Source organism: Hordeum vulgare, chromosome 2H, assembly GCF_904849725.1.
Source record: "Hordeum vulgare subsp. vulgare chromosome 2H, MorexV3_pseudomolecules_assembly, whole genome shotgun sequence".
NCBI lineage: Eukaryota > Viridiplantae > Streptophyta > Magnoliopsida > Poales > Poaceae > Hordeum > Hordeum vulgare.
The window spans coordinates 2,577,968-2,605,519 of record NC_058519.1 but is presented as its reverse complement, the minus strand read 5'-3'; the positions used below and the strand labels follow the sequence as shown (position 1 = coordinate 2,605,519).

Below are 27,552 nucleotides of genomic sequence, written 5' to 3'. Positions count from 1 at the left end.
AAACTAGATATTCCATCTGTTCCAAAATATATGGGGTATGAGTTTTTTGGTACGTCAAACATCTTTAACTTTGATCAAGTCCACAATAAAAATATGGGTATTCACAATATTAAATAAAATAAGTATGAAATTTCATTTGATGGTGAATCTAAAACTATCAATTTGATATTATGGATTTTGATATATTTCTCTATAATTGTGATCAAATTTTAAAGGTTTGATTTTTCAAAAGAGTAATATGCCTTATATTTTGAAATAGAGCGCGTCCAACCCTTTTAGTACGAGACTAAAGAGCACGGAAATGAGGAACACACTAGCCTACAACTCAGCACAACTCGACAATGGGTACACATCTTTTTTCCCTCGAGAACCACAATGGATAAATAGACGAGTACAGCGCGGCTCGTCCGACCGTCGATAAGCATGTACACCGGTGGCGCTCGGGCTGCCCACGACATGCTTGATGGAATGACACAAGAAAGCTTGGTATGTTCAATTGCTTAGGTCCATCAACCTTGCGTATGACATGCTCAATCTTTTGTTTAGCATAGTCTGGACACGATGAATACTCGTAAAACCATGATCATTTAGAAGGTGTTTATGTGGGGCATCATGAATGAAAATAAAGTTCCTACACAAACGGAGTACCGGTGAGGGGAACTAACTTACCCTTTATTTGAAGTTGGGACAACAGCCAGTCCCCAACCGAGCAAGAAAGAAGGAGGAGGGGGAAGAGGCAAAGGCGGTGAAGGCAAAACTTGCAGCATTCTCAACTTCTGAGGATAGTTTGTTGGTCAAAACTTGGTTGGCCACAACAATGGATCCAATATACGGCACCGAACAAAATAAGAACAAGTATAGAAAAAGATTTGAAAGGAATATCAGGAACAAAGGGAGCATGGCTTAAGGTTTTCGTATTTTAAGATGCGTGGATGCGCGGAAGGACCGTCCGTCGTTGTTGGTGGACGTATAGAGGGTCGGATTTGTCAGGTCGGGATGTTTGTGGCTTATTGCGGGTGCGCGTGGTGGTGGGTCGGAGTGAGGTGTTGGTGATGGTAGGTCGTAGGTTCCTGTTTTTTGTGGATGTCAAAGGAGAAAAAGAAGAAGAAAGCGGCAGTGCACGTTGATTGACCCGGTTCCTCGTGCTACTACTCGTTTTGCATGGCCATGGACATGGGTTCCTCGTGCAGCTCAGCCGGTCCGCGCGTGTCAAAAGTGTGAAACGGTCCTGTTGCGCGCACGCCGCGCCGCTCGCTGCTTCCTTCCTCCCACCACCGTCCACCCCCTGACTCCAACGAACGAACGCACGCACGCACGCACACGGAAAAGAACAGAAAAGGAACAAAAAAAAAAAAGTGGACGGAGAGAGCCCGGCCCGGCCCGGCCCAGCGCGGACCACGACCCTGTGGCCTGGACTGGACGGAGTAGGAGTAGCAGTAGTAGAGCAGGAAGAATACAACCACCTCCGTCCCCGTCCCCGCCACCGCCACCACCACCGCGTGAGAAGACCAGAGATCAGAAATCCCCAAATCAATTCCCCATGGAGTAGTACTAGTATATATGAATGGCTCCCATCCCACCGTGATCCCCATCCACCAATCCAATTCCTCCCTTCCTACCTCCGTCCGCCCAATTCCTCTGCTGCCTTGCGCCGTCTCAACTCTGCTAAAATCCATCTCGTCTCATCCCCTCCCCTCCCCTCCCGACGGCCTGGCCTGGCCTTATCCCCACCGCGCACGCATCTCCCGCGCGCCACACATTCCTGCGGCCACACAGATTTCTTTGGATTCTTCCGCCGCCCAGCCCTGCCCAGCTGCTGCCTTTGCCTTGTGTGGTGTGCGCCGCCGCCGCGCCTGCTCCCCTTTGGTTTATACTACTAGACAGGACGGACCTCCTTGGCCGCTCAACTCCAGCCAGGGGCGGCCCTGCCCTGCCCTCTTCTCCACGCACTAGCCACCCGCCTCATCCCTACACAACCACACCCACGGGGCAGGACCGGACGACCCAATCTTAGACCTTCTGCGCGCGCAAGTTCGGATCTTGCAACATGTCGGTGCTCGCCGACCTGCTGGCCGAGGTCTTCCGGGAGCCCACCTTGGCCGGGGTGGCCAGGGAGCTGGCCACCCTCGCCGCGCCGCTCTGGCTCGCCGCAATCGTCGGCCTGCTCATCGGATGGGCCTGGCGCCCGCGCTGGGCCGCAGCCGTCGTCGACGTCGCCGCCACCGCCCAACACCAACCAGTACCCGTGGCCGCGCCGCAGGCGCCTGCACAGGCCACCACCGCCGCCGCGGAATCGGCCGTCGTCGTCGTCGACCCCAGGTACGTGAGGGCGGCTTGGTCTCTGTGCTTGTGCACACCCTACCCTTTCTTTCTCTTCCCCAACTGGGTCAGGGGTTTGACTGAATCCTGTCTTCATCTTTGTGTTGTGTGATTCAGAGCCACCACGATTTCTGAGCCGGCGGAGGACGATGAATTGGCCGTCAACACCCCGGACCTCATGCACCTCCGCAGGGTCGTCGAGGAGAAGGACGGCGGCCCCGCATGGACGCACATGATGGACCGCACCTTGCCAACATTCCGCTACCAGGCATGGAAGAGAGAACCCGAGGTATCAACTATCAAGCCTTCAGAAATTCAGACTCTTCTTAGTTTACGCTTCAATTTGTCGCTCATGACTGGATTCAGCCGTAGGTTTTGATGTTTAGCTTGATTTATAATTCAACAACAACATACGGTAGGGGTCTCAAGTATATATATATAAAAGAAGAAGTATCGATTGACCTACTGTTTTTGGAATTATGATGACGAGTTGTAGACTTTTGAGATTAGTTGCAATGAAACCCGGTTCAGGAATTCAGTGTTTACACATATATAACATGCTAGTAGCTATACTATAGCTTGGGATTAAAATGTTTGCTCCATTCCAGAACGGCCCGCCGCAGTACCGCAGCAGCACCATCTTCGAAGACGCGTCGCCGGATGTCGTCAGGGATTTCTTCTGGGACGATGACTTCCGGATCAAGAACACCTGGGACGACATGCTTCTTAAGCACGAGACGCTGGAGGAGTGCACAGAGACTGGAACGATGGTTGTTCGCTGGGTCAGGAAGGTGAGCCATCTACGTGATATCCCTCCCTGGCAACCCTTGTGGAATTCATCACAAAATATATTTATCTTTTGCTTACACCGCTTGCCTCTGCAGTTTCCATTCTTCTGCAGCGACAGGGAGTATGTCATCGGTCGCAGGATATGGGCATCTGGAAAGACCTACTACTGCGTTACAAAGGTATGCCATGAAGTGGTATAGCTTTGCCTGTTAGAAAAGCTAATTATTGTAGTACACGTTCACGCTATTGCTTTTACAACCATGCTTAGAGTTCCTTTACGCAACGGATTTGAGATGGAAACTATTGTTTTTGTTCCATGTTTCCATTTGCAAATTTGAATGTAGGAAAACGATAATTGCCGATTTCTCTATATTTGGTTCGGATGTACTAGCACTGCATTCTATATCAATCTCTGTGCCAAGCATACTTGTCTTTCTGTCTGTAGTTTCTCACATACATATACATGCTATCTCTAGCTTAGAAGCCATTCATCCCTGAAGTATTGCTTTATTTAGGCAAAACAGATCATTAAATGCCTTACTCCATTTTTTTCAGAGCGTGCCTCGCCCCTCTGTTCCAAGGTGCAGCAAACCTCGCCGTGTGGACCTCTACTACTCTAGCTGGTGCATCCGTCCAGGTATTATTCCAGTTCCGTCACAGGTTCCTCATGCTAACAGATTTTGCTAGGCCAATGAATTTACACCTGTTCCCTTTTTTTATCAGTTGAATCAAGAAACGGTGATGGTGCAATGACGGCATGTGAGGTGCTCCTGTTTCACCACGAAGACATGGGTATCCCATGGAGCATCGCGAAGCTCGGCGTGCAGCAGGGCATGTGGGGCTGCGTCAAACGGATTGAGCCTGGCCTCCGTGCATACCAGACCGCCAGGGCTGCCGGCGAACCCATCTCGAAATTCGCAGCGATGGCACACGCCAACACAAAGTTTGTCGCCGGCGAGCTCACTGCTTCGGAAAACAACGACGAGGCCGGTTCGACCAGTAACAACGCCCAAGCCGAGAAGCCAAAGCACTGGACGGGCAACCTACCCAAAGTCTTCGTGATAGGCAGCGTGGTCGCCCTGGCTTGCACCTTCGACAAGGGGCTACTGACCAAGGCTCTCGTGTTCGGAACGGCAAGAAGGTTTGCAGGACCAGGAAGAAGATAGGAACCAAACATCCGCGCCTATCACCGCAATGCCATGCACATTCATTCTGATGCACAACCGAGCGACGCTATCCGGTATTATCTTTGGTCCTGAGACGCTCGCGCTTGCAGATGAGGACATAGGGACGAGGTTTGCTCGTGGTAGAAAGCATCTGTAAGCAGGCTTGTGTACATACTGCTGTAGCTGCAGTCTGTGAAGCTGAGAGCTGATTAGGACATAGAACCATGGTGATAATGAGACTGATTGGATTGTTGGATGCTGAGACATAACCATCATCATTAATGATGATGTACTGCAATGAATAAGGCTCTTATTTTGGAGGTGCTATAAAATCATAGTGCTTTTTGTTGGTTAGTTGCTAACAAGAATTTCTTTCCTTGCTTTGCTCGCTGGTGACATACATGCATGTGCTGATTTACCTATGGTTGGTGTTGACATGTTGGTTGGCCTTTCTGGTTGAATATTGTTCTTCAGAGACATCTGTGTCCAGCTGAGATTGTCCATCTTGAACATTTTTCTTGCATTAAAAGCTGTCAAGTTTTTTCAACCTCAAACTCTTGACTACTTTTGGAGTCTTGGAAAAGCACACACCACTGTTCATTTCAAAATGTTTTCATGTCACCAAATTCCAATGTTCTCTATCTGTTGACTGAGTCTGGTCTTTGAAATTTTCCCCATCAACATAATGCACCTTGACCAAGCATTTGTTGAATGACACCTTGCGGTGTTTGAAGAGGGGTCATCTCTCTTCAGGCATCAGCGAGGTATTCAAATACAAACTTGACAGCATATTTCAAAAACCCTCTTCAGGCATCAGCGTGGTATTCAAATACAAACTTGACAACATATTTCAAAAACCCTCTTCAGGCATCAGCGTGGTATTCAAATACAAACTTGACAACATATTTCAAAAACCCAACGAATTTACACACCGCAAAACTACTTCTCTGTGACGAATTTATGCATTAGAAATTCAAGTGCACACTCCAAACATCCTCCAAAAACAGACCAAGCATCGTGCACGCGCATGATTGCTCTCATAAGATCAAGAAAAATAAAATCAGATGGTTCTTGCCGTGTTCTCCTTCTCTCCTTCCAACTTTTTCTCTCAACAGCTTCCTGGTCCATCCTTTCCCTTTGCCAAAGCAGTGGTGGTGCCATCCCAGTGAGGGAATAAACGTTGCTTGACAAACCATGATTCTCACCACCTTATCTTATCTCTCACTCACAAATGGCGCCCAAACTAGTTTCTTCAACAAGACGGTGTGCGTTTCTGGATCGAAAAGGGGGTGTGATGATAGTTAACCGAAAAGGGGTTAGTGTTAGGCGCCGTGTGACGGCATGGCTAGAATTGGTTAAGATCAGTTTAAGGAAGTCAGTTCCTTCTTTGTTGGGCAAATAAGGATTGTTTTTCTCTTCAGAACAAGAGGAAAAGGAGAGGAGCCGCATTAGGGCACGTGCAACAGGGTGACCTTGCCGGCACAAGATCTAGGGCTTCGGATAAGAAAGATAAGTAAGTTTGGCACATTTGAACAGATTTTTCAATGCAAAAGTTTGATGCTTATTTGTGTTTGTGAATCATCTGGCATGTGAGCAGGGTGTGTGTGGCCTTGTGTTGTGAGCTGAGGCTGAACAGAGGAAAGGAATCTCGCAAACAAACCCAGTAGAACAGTTTCAACAGATACTATTATGTTTCACATGCCTTCCAATATAAATTCTGTACCAATTACTACAACCCAGATACATGTAGAGTTTACTGTAGAACAACAACTGAACTGGAGAACATTTCTTGGGTAAAAAACTGGGGGCATCAGCTGCCGCGCAGTAGCACAGCGAGCAATGAATTACACAGTGATATATGACCTCTAACAACACCAAAAGAAATCAACGGCGGGTTCAACAAAACTAGGGGCCGGGGTAGCTAGGGAGGAGGTAGTACAGGAGAAACAAGGCGTCAACATGCTGGTTCTGTGGTGGAGCCTTAGACTTGCGCCGTGCCTTGCGTGAACTTGGGGTCCTCGCACCTGTACTTGCCGTCAGGGCCGATGCCAAAGCCCTTGGGATCGGCAAACACGTTCTCCAGCAGCTGGCTCCGTGGGGGGAGCGGGCTCGCGTCGGCGAACTCCACCGCCTCTTCGACGACGTCGTCAATCTTCTTCTCGATGCTCTTCAGCTCGGCTTCAGACGCGAGGTTCTGCTCGATGATGTACTTCTTCAGGGATGTGATGGGGTCCCTTGCGGCGTAGTGAGATTTCTCATCTGTGGAAGAGGTCATCACATGATTGAGTCAGAGAGCACATTAGCAATGAAAAGAGGAAATATGTGCAGCTTAACAATTTCCAGAGCTGATAATTAGAGAAAAGAGGACGGATGCAGATATACACTGAGATGCTGGATACAAAATGGTCACAAATCAAGATTAACAGAAAGTGATTGTTTCCAATGTTAGATATTTAGACCATGAAAAATATAGTTATCAGGTTGAAGACCCAAACGTATATGGTCTAGGTCAAGTAAGATCCAAACTTAGCCAACTAATTCGTATATCCAACTTTATGACTGAAAATCTATCTGATATGGTTACTGAGCAAAAGTGACTTGAGAATATAACTACATAAAAAGGCATACATCCTGGAGCAAGAGATTATGATTGGTTGTATGCCAACTGTCAAATTGTTAAGGTTTATCAATTTGATACGGAAACACCTGGTATCAGGTTCATTAACGCACACATCCCTAATAAGCAATTAAAAAAATACTTTGCTTGTTATGAAGGTTAATATAGGAGAATTTTGCTGCTTGTATTCAGATTTATTTAAAGAAAACAAGTGGTGCTGAATACTATATGCAGTGACTACGAGACAATCCAGTCATACCTATCAGGATGGTGACATATCAGATAAGATGACTGGGATGATGATAAGAACAAAAGAAATATTTCCCTCAGGCCTCAGTATTTCAATTGGCACCATTAAGTTTGCTACGTGGCTCTCAAGTTTATGATGCCACCAAACAGGAGGGCACAACTTGGATGAGCAAAATTGCATGTGATGTATTACTAAAAAGAAGGTACTATGAAGTAATTCAGTTCAGGAATTTGGCAAAACAATCTAAACGGAACCATAAACTTCACGACTAAAATGCTTTTCTTCAATTTTCTATTTCTCAAGTTAGCCTAGGCACCAGCAGTGATTCGCGCCAGCAGTGCTGCTACTTAAAGTAAAAGTGAGGTAAAAATTAACCGGAAACGTAATCCTTACCAGGCCTCCTGAGTTCATCTGGATCAGCAAGAGAGTGGCCTCTGAACCTGTAAGTTTCACATTCCACTAGAGTTGGTCCTTCACCTCTCCTTGCCCTGTCAATGGCCTCCTTAGCCACCTCCCTGACCTTCAGGACATCCATCCCATCGACATGTACACCAGGCATTCCAAATGCGGGGCCCTTCTTCCAGATCTCGGGATCTGAAGTAGACCTAAGGTGGGACATCCCGATTGCCCATAGGTTGTTCTCCACAACAAAAATAATCGGAAGCTTCCACAGCTGAGCCATGTTCAGGCACTCAAAGAACTGGCCGTTGTTACAAGTACCGTCCCCAAAGAATGCAAGCGTGACATCAAGCCCACCAGGGCTAGACTGCTTGAGCACCTCATGGCGGTACTTAGCGGCAAAGGCAGCGCCAGTGGCGACAGGGATGCCCTCCCCGATGAAGGCAAAACCTCCAAGGAGGTTGTGGGGTTCAGAGAACATGTGCATGGAACCACCCTGTCCACGGCAGCAGCCAGTGGCCTTGCCAAAGAGCTCGGCCATGACTTCACGGGCTGGGACACCCTTGGACAGTGCGTGGACGTGGTCACGGTACGTGCTAACAACACAGTCGGGTTGGTTGAGCTGCTTGATGAAGCCGGTGGAGACGGCCTCCTGCCCGTTGTAAAGATGGACGAAACCAAACATCTTGCCACGGTAGTACATTTGCGCGCACATGTCCTCGAAGTTACGGCCGAGAATCATGTCCTCGTACAGCTCCAATGCCTCTTCGCGTGTCACCGCCTGCGTAAAGCGATACACTTGAAATTATTAGAAAACAGATCACCTGAACATGAAAAGGGTTTCCAAGATTTAACAAATGATATAACCTCAGGTTCTCAGCTTTTCATATACTGTACGAGCATCAGTGGCTCACTGCAGTTACCACACCACTGAAGCTAGATCTAAGACCAAAACAGTAATCCAATTCTGAAATTATATGATACAGTACATTTTAAGTTGCTAACAAGTACTTGCCACTTTTTTTTTAAACTGAAACAAGGCTGGCATGAGATGATCAGTAGATAGAGAACCTTTGAAGCGCCTTTGAAATCGTGAAGTGAAGTATTCAAGCGTGGGATGTGCTCAGATTACAAGAGAATTCTGTATACAAGATTCAGGAGGCTGCTGGCTAGCATCTGGGTAGTGGAATTACTGTCCAGTATGGGAGAAGAAAACTGTGTATACCTAATCTGAACCAATCTACTGTAGAAGTAAGTCATGCAGGGTTGCAGTAAATCTAGAGCACCCCACGAATCTACAGACGGCGGCTCCCAGGATCCAATCGTAAAAACGGCCCAGGCCAAGATCGAATTTTTACACTAGGGAAACAAACACAAGATGGCAACTTTTTTTTTATACTTATATCCAGCTCGCTCGTTCGCTCTCTCTGGGGGGTTGAGTGGGACGGGAGGGACGCGGATTCTCACCGGGTAGGCGGCGGCGGCGGGCGCGGCCTTGAGGACGTCGGAGGAGACGGCGAGGACGGAGCCGAGGCGGCGCGCGGGCCTGCGGTGGAGCGGGCGCACGGAGAGCGCGGACGGCGCGGGGAGCCTGTCGGCGGCGGCGGATCTGGCGGCCACCGGCGGCAGGCACTTGGCGGCGGTGAAGTAGGCGGCCGCCATCTGGTCTGTCCCGAAGATCCGGTGTGGCGGTGTGGTGGACGCAATGCGGCGGGATGGGGGAGGAGCGGCCGGGGCGGAGGCGGGTATAAAGAGGGGAGGGGAGGGGCGGAGAGCACGAGGAAGGAAGACGGATTGAGAGAGAGAGAGAGGGCTTGGGAGGGTCCGCCTCCTCCGCCTAGGCCACGATGAGGATGAGTGATTGATTTTCTTGTTCATCCATCCAAGTGTCCGATTTGCTCCAACCACACCCGGGAAAAAAGAGCCCGATGGTCTTCACTAGGAGCAAAATTCTTGTTGCACCAAGCAAACCAACAAGCAACGGATTTATTTTATATACTACAGTATGATGTATGTAAAATATAACAAGGGATTCATGATTGTTATGCTTTTTCTTTGTGTGTGGTTGCTACATTTGTCGTGTGTAGTAGTAGAACGATGGGGCCTTTCCTTCTCGGCAATTACTCTGTGTTAAACGCAGGAACATTTTGTATAGACAATAAGTCAATATTATAGGTTCTGAATGTGTTGGACCGTTCTTTTCTTACTTCAGCTGGTATGATGCATTGTGTTATGATATTGAAACTTTTTACCTCGTGTGATTTGATGATAAGGTAAATATGGTGTTATCGTGTGTTAGAAACTACTTTAGTATGCAATGACCGAGGCTTAATTCAGGTGGCAGCTGAAAGGTTCGGCTCACGGCATGGATGGAGGCCACAACTATACTGTGCACTCACAAGGATGGTATAAAAGTTTTCACCCACCTGGTGTCTTTCGATGGCTTGTTGAAGAGCAAACGACCAGACCAACAAGTTTGATTTATAGCTGATTCATCCAACCACAACTTTGGATGAATTTGCGTCAAATTTACCAAAACATTTGGAGGTTTTCCAAACAACCACGACTTTTATGCCAATGATTAACACAAGACTCAAAGTTAGACCTCGTCCCCATTGGATATCAAAACTGAGAGGACGTGTTCTCATGCCATACATGCACAAACATTGACCAATCTCGCCATATTTTCATGACTATGTCATGTTTTTCATATAAAAAAAATGAATGTTTTCACTCGAGATTCAATCAAATTTAGATATATGATTTTTAAGAAGGGTGATTCTACCAAGCTTCTCATTGAAATGATATAAAACTTTCATATAATAGTCATTAGGGCATTTACGGTTTTTAGAACTGTTTTTGATTTTTGTTGTGAATTACAAGTTTTAGATCAAATTTGCAGAGAACCTCAGGAGCTAAACCATCTCAATCTCACTACTACAGAGAAGAGCTATATCATATAGAGCTTTAATTCAAGGCGAGCCCAAAATGTCCACCATGAAAAAGACTATCTAATGCGGATTATATATCTTATACTGGTTCTCAAACGGCTTAGAGAGAAATGCCATGTATCGACAAGGTAGGCATTCTAAGGCACAAGGGAAAACAGTCATGCCTTAAAAACTATCTCACGTACGCAGTCCTATATATAGTAAGGTGGGAGCGGCTATGTGCCGCATGCAACATCCGCTGATATCACACTAATGTGATCCATATTTTTTCCTTTTTCTTCACATTTTCTTTTATTATTCTTCTAGTATTGTTTTTATTCTTGTACGTACATATGTCTATATGCATTTAAAAAATGTTAGACATGCGTATAAAAATTGCTTGTGACATTCAAAAAATGACACGTGTCGAAAAAGCGTATGTGCCATATAGGAAAAGGTTTATACAACACTGTAAAAAAGAAAAAAATATAATGAAGAAAGAAAGAAAAAATAAATAAAACCAATGAAAATAAAACCAAAGTAAAACAAAGAACTATGAAAAACAAATAAAACCAACAAGAAAAAAAAAAACCAAACAGATCGAACTACAACGATTGCTACAAGCTGCAACGAATGCCGTTCTAAATGAACCACCTGCTACTGTGTCGCCCGTAGGCGATTCCTATTAGGAATGAGGCATTTTACAAAAAATAATTGGGAATTGAACACATATATGTTACTCCCTCCGTTTTAAAATAAGTGCCTCAAATTTAATGTAATTTTATACTATAGCTAATATAAAGTTAAGACATTTATTTTGGGACGGAGGGAGTACATGATAACGTCGTCTCGCATAGCGACACATAGTTTTTTTTAGAAGATCATAGTGACACATAGCTTCTTTTTAGCAACCCATAGCAACACATAGCTGTGTCGGGACCCTAAGAAAAGGCTATGGTGGTTTATGGGCACGATTTTGTCTTCGTGATAGCCACAGCCATGCCTCTTGAAAACGAAAAAACGTGTTTTTTGTTTTTTTGCGAGAGGCATGATTTTGATTCCGCGAAAGACACGGGTTTGCCTTCGCGAGCGCGCCTCTGGAAAACGAAAAAACACATTTTTTTTGTGAAAGGCATGATTTTTCTTACGAGAGAGGCACAATTTTACCTCCACCAGAGACACGGGCATGTCTCTCGAAAAAACAATGTGTTCTCTAATTTTTTTCGTGAGAGATACGATTTTGCTTACGCAAGAGGCATACTATTGCCTTCGTTAGAGGCACACAGAAAGGGAAAAACGCAAAAAATATGTTTTTTCTTTTTTCACGAGAGACACGGTTTTGCTTTCGTGAGAGACACGGTTTTGTCTTCGCAAGATGCACAGCCGTGCCTCTCGAAAAGGAAAAAAACACGCTTTTTTTGTGAGAAGCACGGTTTTGCTTACGCGAGAGGCACGGTTTTGCCTTCACGAGAGCATGGACGTGCCTCTCAGAAAGGGGGCACGGGCGTGCCTCTCAAAAAGGAAAAAAATGCATTATATTTTTTTTCGAGAAGCACGGTTTTACATTCGCGAGAGGTGCCTCTCGAAAAGGAAAAAAACGCGAAAAATGTGTTTTCTGTTTTTTTCTATCGTGAGAGGCACGGTTTTTTGTCCGTTTTTTCATGAAAAAAGTTCGTCAAAACCTATCAACATGGGATCTAGTTTTGAAGATCTCGACGCGAGAAACTCAACAGTGAAAACGATTCGAGATTTGGATGCACATTTAGGAGATAAAACGTCTAGAAAATATGGATCTACGAATAAAGAGATAACTCCCAGGTTGTGACAAGTGACACGCATGGATCTACGGAAATATGGATCTACGAAAAAAGGGGGAATTCTCTCGGCAGAATCTCTCTGTCGGAGAACAAAAGGGCCTCTTCCCGGGTTTCCGCCTTGGGACGGCGGCGCTTCTTCCGGAAGATAACTTATGATTTTTTAGGATAAAACACACCATATATATAGGAGAAGATGGTCGCCAGACGGTCAGCTCGGCCCCCACAAGCCATCAGGGTTGGCTTGTTCCTAGCTGGTGGCCCCTCTCCGGTATATTTTTGACCCACAAATTCTCAAATATTCCAGAAAAAAATCTCTGTATAGTTTCAGATTATTTGGAGCAAGTTGATTTTTCTACTTTTTTTCGGTTTCCTGGTCCAGAATTCCAGTTTCCAAATATTTTCCTCTCAGCAATGTACCTTGCATATTCATAGAGAAAATGCATAAGAATTGTATGATAATAATGGATAATGGATAGGATCAACACAAATATCAATAGTAATTCGTGATGCAAAATGAGTGTATCAACCCCCCAACCTTAGACCTTGTTTGTCCTCAAGCGGAAGCCGAGCTCAAAAATAGTGACCACATGACTTAAGAGAGAGGTGTCGATAAAAACAGAATACGAGCATGAGAGTATCATGAATATTAGTATAGCAGCAAGTGTTTTATCATATAACTTCTCATAAAACAAGTGACAGTCCATTCACAACTATTGAAGTATGAAGCATAAACTTTATTGATAATCAACAAACCATATTCTAAGTTATCGGGGCAATCATACTTCATTATAATTCAGAGAAGAGTCTATGTAAGAGCTTTCTTGTTGGCAAGTTCATATACTTAACTATAATTTAATCTTCCATGATTGCTCACGCTCCAGGCATATTTTTAGAGCTCATGTTTTCATAGGACACATAGGAAGATAGGGGCTTGAATGGCTCGCCACCCAACTTAGTTACCTTTAGGATAATGTCAACAATATTGAATTATGATCATCTACATCCACTTGGATATATAAATCTGAATCATTCTTCAACACATGGTGCTTGCTACTATAGGATCATCTTGTTTTTTGAAATCATGAATATTGTCTTAATAAAAAATGTTTTTAAATCGTGAACATGTTTTTAAAATTTGGTAAACATTTTTTGAAATATTGAATTATTTTTGGATTCACACACAATACTCCGAAATTTTCAACATTTTTAAATTCATGAACATTTTTTACAAATTGGTAAACATTCTCTTAAATCGTGAACATTTTTCTAATTGCCAAACATTGTATTCTGAAATCTTGAACATTGAATTCATAATTATCATTTTAAAAATTTGAAAGCTTTTTGAAATATAGTACTTTTTGATATGCTAAATTATTAAAAAGAGAAAAAAACAGGGGGCATCCCCACCCGCACATGGGCCAGCCCAAAAGGGTGCACAGGGGAGCGGGGGGTTTGGCTGATTTCCCAAGCACAGGTTGCCGAATAGGAGGTCCGACCTCTCTGTTGAAATTGGTAGTGGGCTTTAGGCCCATTAGAGAATTTCAGAAAATCTCCAAGGGCCCATGTAGGTGGTGGCATGACAAGGTGGTGGGAGTTTAGTCCCACCCCGCTAGTGGAGGAGAGTTTGGACCCCTTTATAAGGGTCTCTCTTCCACATGCTATTGGAGAGTGAGAAGAGAAGGTGCCCTCGCGCACTCCTTCTCCGCCGCCCGCCTCGCCACGCCTCGTCACGACGCGGGTTGCGAGAATCAGATCACATCTGCCTCACGCGTTCGTTCCTTGACTGCTGCTGTCGCCGGCGACTCCATCCCGTTTACCGCGTACATGGTCGACGGGAGAGCAGGTCTCCGAAACCTCGCCTCTCCGGTTCCTGTACGGGAGAGGGGCGATTAGGTTTTTGGGGAGCGATCACGCGACTGCTCACCTTCGTCCGTCCGCGTCGCCCTCGTCATCGCCATGTCTTCACCAAGCGAAGCTGACCGTCTCCGCGAGGAAGCCGAGAAGAAGACGGCAGAGGATACCGCCGCCGCCGCTGCTGCTACGGCCAACTGGCCGATTGGAGGGTATGACTCGTTTATCCTCATGTTCGTATTTATCCTAGCAGTACTGCTTGTCTGCATAGATGTATCCACTATATGCGTAGTATGTGCTAGGTTAGCTCAAGATCAGTATGTCATTAGTCTAGTCAATGCCATGCTAGTTGTTATCTCGTGGATTAATATACTCGAAAAATTGCCTATTTACTCAACAATCCAAAAACCTAATGTCTGTAGGAATTTTTCGAGTAATGGTTTTGCTGCTGCACTGAAACCGGATAACTTTACCGGTACTTTTTTCAAGCGTTGGCAAACGAGAACCACCTTATGGCTCACTGCTATGAACGTGTTCTGGGTAGCCGGTGTCACTCCTACGGAAACTATCACTCCTGAACAGGAGAAGATGTTTAAGGAGGCCACCGTCCTATTCCTTGGAGCAGTCATTAGCGTGATCGGAGATAAGCTGGTTGATGCATATTTACATATGCATGTTGCCAAGGACTTGTGGGAGGTGCTCGAATCTAAATTCGGGGCCACCGATGCTGGGAGTGAGATGTATGTTATGGAGCAGTTCCACGATTACAAGATGGTTGACAACCGTTCTGTATTGGAACAAGCTCATGAGATAATATGCATAGCTAAGGAACTTGAGGTTCTTAAGTGCAATTTGCCGGGCAAGTTTGTCGCGGGCTGTATAATTGCTAAGCTCCCTAATTCCTGGAGGAACTTTGCTACTACTCTGAAACATCAGAGGCGTGAGTTCTCAGTAGAGGACATCATCGGCCATCTGAGTGTTGAGCAGATCTCGAGAGCAAAGGACTCAATGGAAAAGCGGTGGAAAGCTCTTCTGCTGCCAATATGGTACATCAGAGGAACTTCAATTCTCACAAGCCCAAGGGAAAGAATTTTGTCCAACAGAATACCGACTTCAAGAAGAAGGGAAAGAAGCCCTTCAAGAAGAATAAGAAGGGAGATGGCTGCTATACTTGTGGTTCAGAGGAACATTGGGCGAACAAATGCCCAAACAAGTAAGCCGGCGCAGGACTCCAAGTCTGCTAACATGATTGTGGGCAACAATGAAAGTGGTGTTGGGTAACGTAGCATAAATTCAAAAAATTTCCTACGCAAGTTCAGATCTTCCTATGGAGAGACCAGCAACGAGAGAGGGGTAAGAGAATCTTCGTACCTTTGAAGATCGCTAAGCGGAAGCGTTGCTGGAACGCGGTTGATGGAGTCGTACTCGCAGCGATTCCGATCTAGTGCCGAACAACGGCACCTCCGCGTTCAACACACGTGCAGCCCGGTGACGTCTCCCGCACCTTGATCCAGCAAGGAGGAGGGAGAGGTTGGGGAAGAAGACCAGCAACACGACGGCGTGGTGTTGGTGGAGAGACGAGGTCTCCCGGCAGGGCTTCGCCAAGCGCCGGCAGAGAGGAGGAGGAAGAAGTGCAGGGCTGCGCCGAGGGAGAGGGAAAACTGTGTCCTCCAAAGGCCAAAAGTGCCCACTATATATAGGGGAAGGGGAGAGGGGGTGCCACCCCTAGGGTTCCCACCCTAGGGGGTGCGGCAGCCCTCCCAGATGGGGTTTGTGGCGGCCAGATGGGGAGGAGGGGGTGGCGCACCCCTCTGGTGGGCCTAAGGCCCACCTGAGTTAGGGTTCCCCCCCTCTTTTTCCTTCCCCTGCGCCATGGGCTGAGTGGGGAGGCGCACCAGCCCAACTAGGGGCTGGTTCCCACCCCCACTTAGCCCATCTTACCTCTTGGGGTCGCAGCCCCCCTTCGGTGGTCCCCCGGGACCACCTCCGGTGGTCCCGGTGGTCCCGGTACGTTACCAGTGATGCCCGAAACACTTCCGGTGTCCGAAACCATCCGTCCTATATATCAATCTTTACCTCCGGACCATTCCGGAGCTCCTCGTGACGTCCGGGATCTCATCCGGGACTCCGAACAACTTTCGGTAATCTCGTATAACAATTCCCTATAACCCTAGCGTCATCGAACCTTAAGTGTGTAGACCCTACGGGTTCGGGAGACAAGCAGACATGACCGAGACACCTCTCTGGCCAATAACCATCAGCGGGGTCTGGATACCCATGGTGGCTCCCACTAGCTCCACGATGATCTCATCGGATGAACCACGATGTCAAGGATTCAATCAATCCCGTATACGATTCCCTTTGTCTGTCGGTATAGAACTTGCCCGAGATTCGATCGTCGGTATACCTATACCTTGTTCAATCTCGTTACCGGTAAGTCTCTTTACTCGTTCCGTAGCACGTCATCGTGTGACTAACTCCTTAGTCACATTGAGCTCATGATGATGTTCTACCGAGTGGGCCCAGAGATACCTCTCCGTCACACGGAGTGACAAATCCCGATCTCGATTTGTGCCAACCCAACAGACACTTTCGGAGGTACCCGTAGTGCACCTTTATAGTCACCCAGTTACGTTGTGACGTTTGATACACCCAAAGCACTCCTACGGTATCCGGGAGTTGCACAATCTCACGGTCGAAGGAAAAGATACTTGACATTAGAAAAGCATTAGCATACGAACAATACGATCTAGTGCTAGGCTTAGTATTGGGTCTTGTCCACCACATCATTCTCCCAATGATGTGATCCCGTTATCAATGACATCCAATGTCCATGATCAGGAAACCATGATCATCTATTGACTAACGAGCTAGCTAACTAGAGGCTTGCTAGGGACACATTGTGATCTATTCATTCACACATGTATCACTGTTTCCTGTTAATACAATTACAGCATGAACGATAGACGATTATCATGAACAAGGAAATATGATAATAACCATTTTATTATTGCCTCTAGGGCATATTTCCAACAAGTGGTGCATCTGGGTACGGTAATTTACTTACTGTATTTACAGTTTGTCAGTCCACCGATTGATGGGTGGACACGGGTGCAAATATTCATGTGTGTGCTGACTTATCATTGTTCTCTTCTTATCAGGCCACCGGTCGCGGGTCCGTATTGATGGGGAATGGTGCGAGTGCTTCTGTTCTTGGTGTTGGCACGGTCGATCTGAAGTTTACTTCAGGAAGGATCGTGCAGCTGAAGAACGTGCAGCATGTCCCCGCCATCAAGAAGAATCTCGTTAGTGGCTCCCTTTTGTGTAGAGAAGGGTTTAAGTTGGTATTCGAGTCTAATAAAGTAGTAGTTACGAAATATGGACTTTTCGTTGGAAAAGGTTATGAATGCAGAGGTCTGTTCCGCCTTTCTCTAGCAGATTTTTGTAATAAAGTCGTGAACAATATTCATTCGAGTGTTAATGAATCTGAAGTTTGGCATTTACGTCTTTGTCACATAAGTTTCGGTGTTATGTCGCGGCTAGCAAAACTGAATTTAATCCCAACTTTCACTTTAGCCAAAGGTTCTAAGTGCCATTCGTGTGTGCAAGCAAAGCAACCTCGCAAGCCTCACAAGGCTGCAGAGGAGAGACACTTGGCACCATTAGAACTCATACATTCTGATCTTTGTGAGATGAATGGTGTGTTGACTAAAGGTGGAAAGAAATACTTCATGACATTGATAGATGATTCCACTAGATTTTGCTATGTGTATCTGTTAAATACTAAAGATGAGGCTCTACACTACTTTAAAATCTATAAGGCAGAAGTTGAGAATCAACTTGAAAAGAAAATTAAACGAGTCCGGTCTGATCGTGGTGGAGAGTACTTCTCAAACGAATTTGATTCATTTTGTGCGGAACACGGCATTATTCATGAGAGGACGCCTCCCTATTCACCCCAGTCAAACGGGGTTGCCGAGCGGAAAAACCGTACTCTAACTGATTTGGTTAACGCCATGTTAGATACATCGGGTTTATCCAAGGCATGGTGGGGGGAGGCTATATTGACCGCGTGTCATGTCCTGAATAAAGTTCCTACAAAAGATAATGAGGTCACTCCCTACGAGGAGTGGTCGAAGAGAAGGACGACGCTCTCGTACTTACGTACTTGGGGCTGCTTGGCGAAAGTCAATGTACCGATCCCCAAGAAGCGTAAGCTTGGACCAAAGACTGTGGATTGCGTTAATTTGGGATACGCTAAGAATAGCGTAGGCTATAGATTTCTAGTAGTGAAATCTGAGGTACCTGACGTGAAGGTCGGTACAATAATGGAGTCGAGGGATGCTACATTCTTTGAGGATATATTTCCCATGAGAGATATGCAAAGCACTTCTAGACAGGAATCTGAGATAACTCCTGAGCCTGCCATTCCTATGGAATACTATGAACAAACACATGATGAAAATCCTGAGGAGGATGACGAGGAAGCTCGTGGTAGGGGCAAGAGACAAAGGACTGCAAAGACCTTTGGTGATGATTTCTTCGTATACCTCGTGGATGATAATCCCACTTCTATTTCAGAAGCGTATGCTTCTCCAGATGCTGACTACTGGAAAGCTGCGGTCCGTAGCGAGATGGATTCCATCATGGCTAACGGGATATGGGAAATCACTGATCGTCCCTATGGTTGCAAACCATTGGGATGCAAGTGGGTGTTCAAAAAGAAGCTTAGGCCCGATGGTACGATTGAAAAGTACAAGGCTAGGCTTGTGGACAAGGGCTATGCCCAGAAAGAAGAGGAAGATTTCTTCGATACTTATTCACCTGTGGCTAGACTGACCACCATTCGAGTACTACTCTCATTGGCGGCCTCTCATGGTCTTCTCGTTCATCAAATGGATGTTAAGACGGCTTTCCTGAATGGAGAGCTAAATGAGGAAATCTATATGCAACAGCCAGATGGCTTTGTGATAGAAGGTCAGGAAGGAAAGGTGTGTAAGTTGCTGAAATCTTTATATGGTCTGAGACAAGCACCTAAGCAATGGCATGAGAAGTTTAATACAACTCTGACATCTGTTGGCTTAGTTGTTAATGAAGCTGACAAATGTGTATACTATCGCCATGGTGGGGGCGAAGGAGTTATATTGTGCTTGTATGTTGATGACATACTGATATTTGGAACCAACCTCAAAGTAATTGAGGAGGTTAAGTCTTTTCTGTCTCAAAACTTTGAGATGAAGGACCTTGGGGTGGCTGATGTTATCTTGAACATCAAGCTGTTGAGAGATGATGAGGGTGGGATTACACTTCTGCAATCCCACTATGTTGAGAAGATTTTGAGTTGCTTTGGATATTCAGACTGCAAAATTTCTCAAACACCATATGATCCTAGTGTGCTTATTAGAAAGTTTAAAGGCACAACTATAGATCAATTGAGATTCTCTCAAATTATCGGTTCACTTATGTACCTAGCTAGCGCAACGAGGCCTGGCATCGCGTTTGCTGTGAGCAAACTTAGCCGGTTTGTTGCAAACCCGGGCGATGTTCATTGGTGTGCTGTTGAAAGAATTATGCGCTACTTGAAAGGTACTGTCAACCACGTGCTTCACTATACGGGATTCCCATCGGTACTTGAAGGGTATAGTGATGCGAATTGGATCTCTGATGCTGATGAGATGAAGGCCACTACTGGGTATATGTTTACTCTTGGGGGTGGTGCTGTTTCCTGGAAGTCTTGCAAGCAAACGATCTTAACAAGATCGACAATGGAAGCAGAATTAACAGCATTAGACACATCTGGTGTCGAAGCAGAATTTCTTCGAGATCTTTTGATGGAATTACCTGTGGTTGAGAAGCCGGTTCCGGCTATCCTTATGAACTGCGATAATCAGACGGTTATTGTTAAAGTGAAGAGTTCAAAGGACAATATGAAGTCCAACAAACATATAAGAATGAGATTGAAGTCTGTCAGACGTTTGAGAAACTCCGGAGTGATAGCGTTGGATTATATCCAAACGGCTAAGAATCTGGCAGATCCCTTTACTAAAGGGCTATCACGTGTTGTGATAGATAGTGCATCGACGGAGATGGGTCTGAGACCCACATGAGTTGCCATGGTAGTAACCCAACCTATATGATCGGAGATCCCGTGAAGTAGGACCTGGGAAAACAAGCCAGTGGTGAACTGAGGAGAGTAATTTTACTAACCCACTCCGTTGGAGATGCAATGCTCTCGGATACTGTATGGTAGGATGACTATTGTCTTAATGTGTTCTAAAGCTTATATGTAAGCAAGATGCTGTCCTACAGAGCGATCTTTGGAGGAACACACCTATATGAGCTTGACTGCTGGTCACAGTCTATGAGGTTTGGGTGATCTCTAGTAAACTCATGAATAGACCAGGAGTGTGACTAATATGCTCCACCCGAGGGGTCACCTTCAGCAGTCTAGTACTAGTAAGACTTGTGGTGAAGCTCCTTTACGCCAAACTGACAATTCAAGGCATAGTCCATTGTTCAGTTGTAAAGGGGTGTAGCTACTTGTTCTAGGTGAAGCTCAACCTTAACAGGTCTTCACTGAAATGCTGGTATATTAAAACAGTGATTGGAACGAGCGAACACGATGTGCCCTTGAGATCTGGTGGGGGATTGTTGAAATTGGTAGTGGACTTTAGGCCCATTAGAGAATTTCAGAAAATCTCCAAGGGCCCATGTAGGTGGTGGCATGACAAGGTGGTGGGAGTTTAGTCCCACCCCGCTAGTGGAGGAGAGTTTGGACCCCTTTATAAGGGTCTCTCTTCCACATGCTATTGGAGAGTGAGAAGAGAAGGTGCCCTCGCGCACTCCTCCTCCGCCGCCCGCCTCGCCACGCCTCGTCACGACGCGGGTTGCGGGAATGAGCCGAGCTCATACCTACGCCTACGTCTCTCCACCCAGCCGCCTTTATAAGCACGCGATCGCCTACCCTAGCCGTCACGAGAATCAGATCACATCTGCCTCACGCGTTCGTTCCTTGACTGCTGCTGCCGCCGGCGACTCCATCCCGTTTACCGTGTACATGGTCGACGGGAGAGCAGGTCTCCGAAACCTCGCCTCTCCGGTTCCTGTACGGGAGAGGGGCGATTAGGTTTTTGGGGAGCAATCACGCGACTGCTCGCCTTCGTCCGTCCGCGTCGCCCTCGTCATCGCCATGTCTTCACCAAGCGAAGCTGACCGTCTCCGCGAGGAAGCCGAGAAGAAGACGGCAGAGGATACCGCCGCCGCCGCTGCTGCTACGGCCAACTGGCCGATTGGAGGGTATGACTCGTTTATCCTCATGTTCGTATTTATCCTAGCAGTACTGCTTGTCTGCATAGATGTATCCACTATATGCGTAGTATGTGCTAGGTTAGCTCAAGATCAGTATGTCATTAGTCTAGTCAATGCCATGCTAGTTGTTATCTCGTGGATTAATATACTCGGAAAATTACCTATTTACTCAACACTCTCTTTCCTCAGCAGAGCATCATGAGACGCCTCTCATTCCGCAATTGCATAGGATGTGCGTGCGCGCATCTCCAACTCCTTCCCTAATGGTGTCACATGAAGATCGGACTACCCAACGCTGCTCCGTCGGTGGGGCACAATATTCCCAGTTTCAGTTTCGGTGGTGCCCCTGTTCACCTCGATCCCCGATGGCGCCACGTGTGGATCGGACAATGAATATTGATCTGTGTTAGTTCTCACACATGTCATTCTCTAAAAAAACACATGCTAGCTGGGGTCATCATATAAAAGAAAAGAAAATACAGGCTAAAAAATGAATTTGAATTTGTCCACACTCAAAAGGCAATCTCGCAAAAAGCACATCGATGTGTCGACGTATCTCCATAATTCCATATATCATGAGTTGGGGCAAATGTTGCCACACGAAAATGCATGAAACACACAACAAAAATTGTCAACATCGAAACAGACAACGCGACAATTTGTGAACATAAAAATCTATTTGCAGACTAATGATCACTGTTGAAATATAGAAGACACAACTCCCTGCCATATAAGGATCCTCTCCAACAAAGAAAAACAAAATATGTGTTGAAAGCACACAAGACGATCAAATTGCGCTTCAGAGAGGGACAAGGGTCTCGAAGCAATTAAGCCCGTCCAGCTCCAGGGCGAACCGTGGCTTCAGTTGCTGCTGCTGCTGCCGTTGCTTGCCAACAATCTTGACATCAGATTTATTGTTCATCTCCTTCTTCTCCGCCTGTCTTCCGCTGCCATCAGATTGCTTTTGCATTTGCGGTACAGGGCCCGCGATGAACTGCAAATTACAAGCATGCATGAAGAGCAAGAACAAAGAGAAGACAAATACAAAACTTAACAAACATGAATGGATTAACACGAAGTTTATGAGCTGCACTTACCTTGTTGATGTTGAATAATTGGCTGGCGAGCTGCGCAGACAAGATAGCCTCCGTGGAACCCATGAGCTAGCTAATATGTCTGATTAATCACCACTTAAACTAGTTTAGTGTTTCTTACTCTGAACTTCATTGCGTATATGGCTAGCTCTGCTGTTGCATGCATATTCGATCATGTCTATATATAGCAACAAGTATAGTCTTGAACATTGTTGGGATCGGTTCAATGTCTGGTTGTTTCAATGGCTTGAGATTCATGGGGATATGGCTGGCTTATCTCTAGCTAGCAAGAAAGAGCCTCCATTAGTTGGTGCCATTGGCTCCACGTAGCTCACCCACCGGAATGTTTCTAGCACTATGTGTGTACATCATCTTATCCACACTGCAAAACACAGGTTTGTGCACTTTTTGCCTTTTATTTTGTCATGATGGACGACGTATAGATAGTGACGGCGAGAAAAATTTGACGTATAGGAACAAATATCTGGGTTGTGTGATATTTTGCTAAAATTTCACCAAATGGCTACATAATGTCAGATTTTTTTTTGGATACTACAACATGTCAGCATGAATGTTGTCTAGTTCCCAAAGCGGTAGTTTTTGGTCCCTGCAAAAAAAAGTGATAGTTTTTGGGCAGCTATCGCCTTTTTTTTGGAGAGGAAGGCAGCTATCACCTGGGCTTTCTTCTTTCTGAGTGGTAAACCAACTTTATTGCTCATAATGTAGCAAAATTTTCTACTTCTTTAGATGTGGGTAGCAGATTTTGTGAGCTGTAAGTTTGTTTTCGAAGGTTGAACTTTTATTTGAGGAATTTTTGGAGGTCGGTCTATGAAGGCTTCTACCTTGTGGACACAACAACTGCCTAAGATTGGACTAACAACAAACTTCAACGACCGGTGCCAGCCCACCAAACTGAAACGTGTCCTGAAGAAGCCAGGGCTGGAGTGTCCAAGCATGAATGAGTCTTCTCCAGGCCTTCAACCAACAACAGGTCCAGACACCCCTAAAAAAACAGCTCCAGATATTTTATTAAACAAAAATATTTTATGTACCTAAAAACAAATATTTGGGAAACTGTGTATAAAGTTGGGAAAAGTCGTTTTTCACATGAAAAGAAATACTCAAATATTCTACAAACTGTGTATACTTTAGGAAAAGTAATTCATGTGTGCCGGAACATATATATATATTCATGTAATTTTTGTAATGGCATGAAAACTATGGCTATATGTACTGTGCTCGAGGAGACAGTTTTTGATTGAGGTGGCATTTGAGGTAAAAAAATTGGCGCTTATAACACCAAGTATTTTAGGATTTGTAAAACCGGCATACCCCGGTAGCTGAGTAGTTTACATACTGTAGGGAGGCATTATGAAACTCCCTTTCAGCCGGTTTTGTGAACATTCAAATGTTTTGTGTGTGGTCTTTTATTTTCTATGTCTTCTCTTCCATTTCTTATTCTGGTCTTTAGTTTCCTTTTCCTTTTTCTCTTTTTTTCCATTTTTTAGTTCATGAATAATTTTGAATTTGCTAACCGTGTCAAAATTTTAAACTTCTTTTAAAATTTGTGAACTTCTTCAAATATCCGAACAATTTTCAAACTTGTGATTTTTTCAAAATTCTTCACCATTTTTAAATCTTACCAAATTTTTAGAAATTATCAAATAGCAGTTGGCTTTTTTCCATAAAAAAGCAAACATGCCTAGCGAGATTACGCCGAGCAAGCGGTTAGGGCATGTACAATGGTTGGTTGATAGGATGGTCTTATCTTAAGACTTGCATGTAATTTATAGATGATAAAAAATGTCTTACAATGGGTCATCTCTTAGCCTTATCTTCAATAACTAGCTATTCTAAAAAACATGATGAGATATATTATGCTAAGAAATCACCTCTTGTTTTCTCTTAAATAAAAGAAGACAAATATTTTATTATGAGTTCTTTTTCCTCCACCTCATCATTTATCCTACATGATACTCCTAAGATAGCATCATTGTACATGCCCTTACTGGGCTACAACCCATGCGGGTGACATTCCCTATGCCCTAGTTCGCCAATTGGCGCTTAAGGCGCCAAAGAGGAGGTCTCGGCATTTGCTCGTGTTGCTTCAACTTATTTGAGGTGAAGCCCAACTGTTCTGATAAGATATAAATAGTAGTGTCAGCCACATCCGGTATTGCCAAAATCACTAGTTAAGGAACATTTTTGCAAAGATCACTCCCACCATTCGAGGTTGCGACAAATATCACACTGCATGTGCGCATTTGTCGTAACCTGCGAGTTTTCTCTTTTTTCATAGATTTGTTTATTTACAATATTTTATTCCTCAAACCCTGTGTTCAACTTAAACTGTTTTCATCATTGGATTCCTCGTGTCGAGATCTTCAAAATTATTTCCCATGCTGATAGGTTTTGACGAAATTTTTTCCACCAAAATACCCGAACCGGAAGCATGTTTTTTTCCCTTTCCGTGTGGCATGGTCGTGCCTCTCGCGGAAGGAAAAACCATGCATGTTTTGTCCTTTTTCGGGAGGCAGGATTGTGCCTCTCGTGGAAGCAAATTGATGCCTCTCACGGAAGGGAAAACATGATTTTTTTCCTTTTTCGAGTGGCACGACCGTGCCTCTCGCAGAAAAAAAAGAAAACTCGTTTTCTTTTCTTTTTCGAGAGGTGCCTCTCCCAGAAGTAAATCCATGACTCCACGAGAAGCACATTCATGCTTCTCACGGAAGAAAAAAAAGAAAATATGTTTTTTTCTTTTTCAAGTGGCATGATCATGCGTGTTGCGGTAGCAAATCCGTGCCTCCACGAGAAGCAAATCAGCGTCTTGGCGAAATAAAAAGCATTTTTTCACACGATTTATTTTTCATTTTTTTGTTTCAAATCCTACAAATAACGGGGAAAACCAAAAGGCCAAAAAAACATCATCTTAAAGCCAAAAACATGGACATAGATATAAAAATAATATTCGAAGAAAACATTTAGAACATGACACGTTTTTCGAAAAGGAGGCCTTGCCCCGGCCTCTGCATCGAGTAATGCATACAGCCATATATTAATGAAACTAAGTATCCAGTAAGTACAGAGTATATAAAAAGGAAAAAAAGAGATAGATGGCGAACATCGTGCCGCAGCCTGGAATGGCTAAAAGATCAAGATGACTAAACACCTATCCTATTAATATGCCGTCATCCAAACCGGTTGAAGATACCCTGTGCTACCATCTCTCAGCGGGCACACCCAGTAACCATAAGCTCCCTGGCTGCCACAGGAGTTAGTAACGACCATGTGCGGATCAGTGCGGTAATTCGGTAGATAACCTGCAAGAATTGGATATCACGAGTTCTGTTAAAAACCAAATCATTTCTGCTATTCCATAAAGCCCAAAGAAGAGCACATGCTCCGACACGAATAGATTTAGCCAATTGAACATTTAGAACATGACACATGGTGGATGCTAAGAGCGTACCAAGTGGCACGCTCTCAGCGTGACCTTTGGGAATGCTCCCGAACGGGTGCTCCTCCATTAGCTGCTCCCTGGTATTGTTCAAACACACATCTGTTGATATAAAGAACACTACATCCAGCTCAGAAAAAAACACTACATCAAATTATATAAAAGAACACTACATCTATCAGTAGCCATGCATTCACCGCTCATTTTGTTGTTAAAAGATGCTTGGCGAGAAACCATTTGCCTACCTTGACTTCCTTCTGTTACCGTGGATTTAAAAGAAAACACCGGACAAATAAAGTACTCCCTCCATTCATAAATATAGGATGTTCGATTTTTCTGAATTGAATGTCACGTACTTCAGTTTGTATGTAGCCCATCTTAAAATATCCAAAACATATTGTATTTGACAACAGAGAGAGTACTATGGCAGCACATAGCGTAGTACGAATAAATAATAATCGAGCTCCATCACATGTCATAATTGACATGGCAACAAAAGTTCTTATATGACCAGTAGTCCGGCCGGCGGCTAAGCATGGTCCTAATCTTTGTCTTGCCTACCCCATTCTCCTCTTTCTTTTCACCATTATCGATGTCTAGTATAGCATACAAGCGCAATCACACTACAAGCGCAATGATGTTTAGTTGTTGTTTGTACTCTCAAGTTGCACTTACATATCTCTTAATCACCTGTCCAACGGGGCTTTCCTTGGAGCACGTACGTGTAACCACTTCTCGATGATAATTGCAAAGGCAACCACTTTGGGTTGGCACTTGTAATATAGAAATCGTTACATATAGAAGTACACTAGTTGTGGTAGTAGGTTAGTAGCTAAACGATTAGTTAAATCCTGAATTAGAATGAGAAGAGAAGGTTAGTTAAGTCCTTATTTAGAAAGTGAAATCCGTACATATATTTACGGAATCAAACTCCTTTTGATGAAGGACAAGAAGATGGAAATGAACTTTCAGAAAAAGAAGACGACGGAAATGCATGCACATGTAGAATTTATCCTGTGGCTTTTACTCCGCGTGCAAAGCAGGATATGTATAGAGGAAGTAATTGATAAGGGAGATTGTGAGTACATAAGGTAACTTGATGCAGAAGAAATAGAGGCCGAGTTTCACCTTTTTAAAGATTCTACTCAATCGTGTGTATAATGATGCCCCCTTCTTTAGATATAGGTAGACTAAAGGGGTGTTTGGAACTTTGGATAAGTACCCAGTAACATCAAAGTGCATTTACTTAGTCAATTAGGAAGTGGTGGAACACCCCACCCTTGGTAGGCCTTACCAGAGGCCAAAGTTACATTTGCATACTACCAAATTGATCATCCACTTGAGTGTCACTTATTCGACCAGGCTTTCCTTGAAGCACACATAATGACTTGTCAATGAGAATTGCAACACAACCACTTTCCATTGACAGTTGTGGTACAAAATTGTTGCAACCTAGAAGTATGCTAGTCGTACTCATAGACTAATCACTTCATATTCGCCACTGTTTTTCTACAGTTTCATATAGTCATGTCATTCCTGCAATATCCATGTTTAT

General features: G+C 44.8%; 3 protein-coding genes across 3 annotated transcripts; 1 reads left to right on the top strand and 2 right to left on the bottom strand.

Moving 5' to 3' along the window:
• The first annotated feature begins 1,523 nt into the window (after window positions 1-1,523).
• On the top strand, window positions 1,524-4,606 carry LOC123431485. The gene is made up of 6 exons (XM_045115294.1): window positions 1,524-2,319; window positions 2,437-2,608; window positions 2,928-3,110; window positions 3,204-3,287; window positions 3,664-3,745; window positions 3,832-4,606. The coding sequence occupies exons 1-6, from the start codon at window positions 2,048-2,050 to the stop codon at window positions 4,272-4,274; spliced, it is 1,236 nt and encodes a 411-aa protein (XP_044971229.1). The 5' UTR covers window positions 1,524-2,047; the 3' UTR covers window positions 4,275-4,606.
• A 1,332-nt stretch (window positions 4,607-5,938) lies between these two features.
• LOC123431483 (pyruvate dehydrogenase E1 component subunit alpha-3, chloroplastic) lies at window positions 5,939-9,443 on the bottom strand. The gene is made up of 3 exons (XM_045115291.1): window positions 9,008-9,443; window positions 7,535-8,321; window positions 5,939-6,533 (listed from the first exon to the last, which is right to left on the bottom strand). The coding sequence occupies exons 1-3, from the start codon at window positions 9,416-9,418 to the stop codon at window positions 6,256-6,258; spliced, it is 1,476 nt and encodes a 491-aa protein (XP_044971226.1). The 5' UTR covers window positions 9,419-9,443; the 3' UTR covers window positions 5,939-6,255.
• A 12,555-nt stretch (window positions 9,444-21,998) lies between these two features.
• On the bottom strand, window positions 21,999-22,771 carry LOC123431484. Its single transcript, XM_045115292.1, has 2 exons — window positions 22,544-22,771; window positions 21,999-22,440 (listed from the first exon to the last, which is right to left on the bottom strand). Exons 1-2 carry the CDS (start codon window positions 22,604-22,606, stop codon window positions 22,246-22,248), a joined length of 258 nt encoding a protein of 85 aa, XP_044971227.1. The 5' UTR covers window positions 22,607-22,771; the 3' UTR covers window positions 21,999-22,245.
• Window positions 22,772-27,552: the final 4,781 nt, after the last annotated feature.

Coding starts and splice junctions, on each gene's coding strand:
- LOC123431485 (XM_045115294.1), top strand. CDS start 2,048: ATGTCGGTGCTCGCCGACCTGCTGGCCGAGGTCTTCCGGGAGCCCACC. Junction 3,288..3,663: donor CCTACTACTGCGTTACAAAG/GTATGCCATGAA, acceptor CATTTTTTTCAG/AGCGTGCCTCGCCCCTCTGT. Junction 3,746..3,831: donor TAGCTGGTGCATCCGTCCAG/GTATTATTCCAG, acceptor TTTTTTTATCAG/TTGAATCAAGAAACGGTGAT.
- LOC123431483 (XM_045115291.1), bottom strand. CDS start 9,418: ATGAACAAGAAAATCAATCACTCATCCTCATCGTGGCCTAGGCGGAGG. Junction 8,322..9,007: donor CCGCCGCCGCCGCCTACCCG/GTGAGAATCCGC, acceptor CGCTTTACGCAG/GCGGTGACACGCGAAGAGGC. Junction 6,534..7,534: donor AGATGAACTCAGGAGGCCTG/GTAAGGATTACG, acceptor CCTCTTCCACAG/ATGAGAAATCTCACTACGCC.
- LOC123431484 (XM_045115292.1), bottom strand. CDS start 22,606: ATGGGTTCCACGGAGGCTATCTTGTCTGCGCAGCTCGCCAGCCAATTA. Junction 22,441..22,543: donor AATTATTCAACATCAACAAG/GTAAGTGCAGCT, acceptor TGTAATTTGCAG/TTCATCGCGGGCCCTGTACC.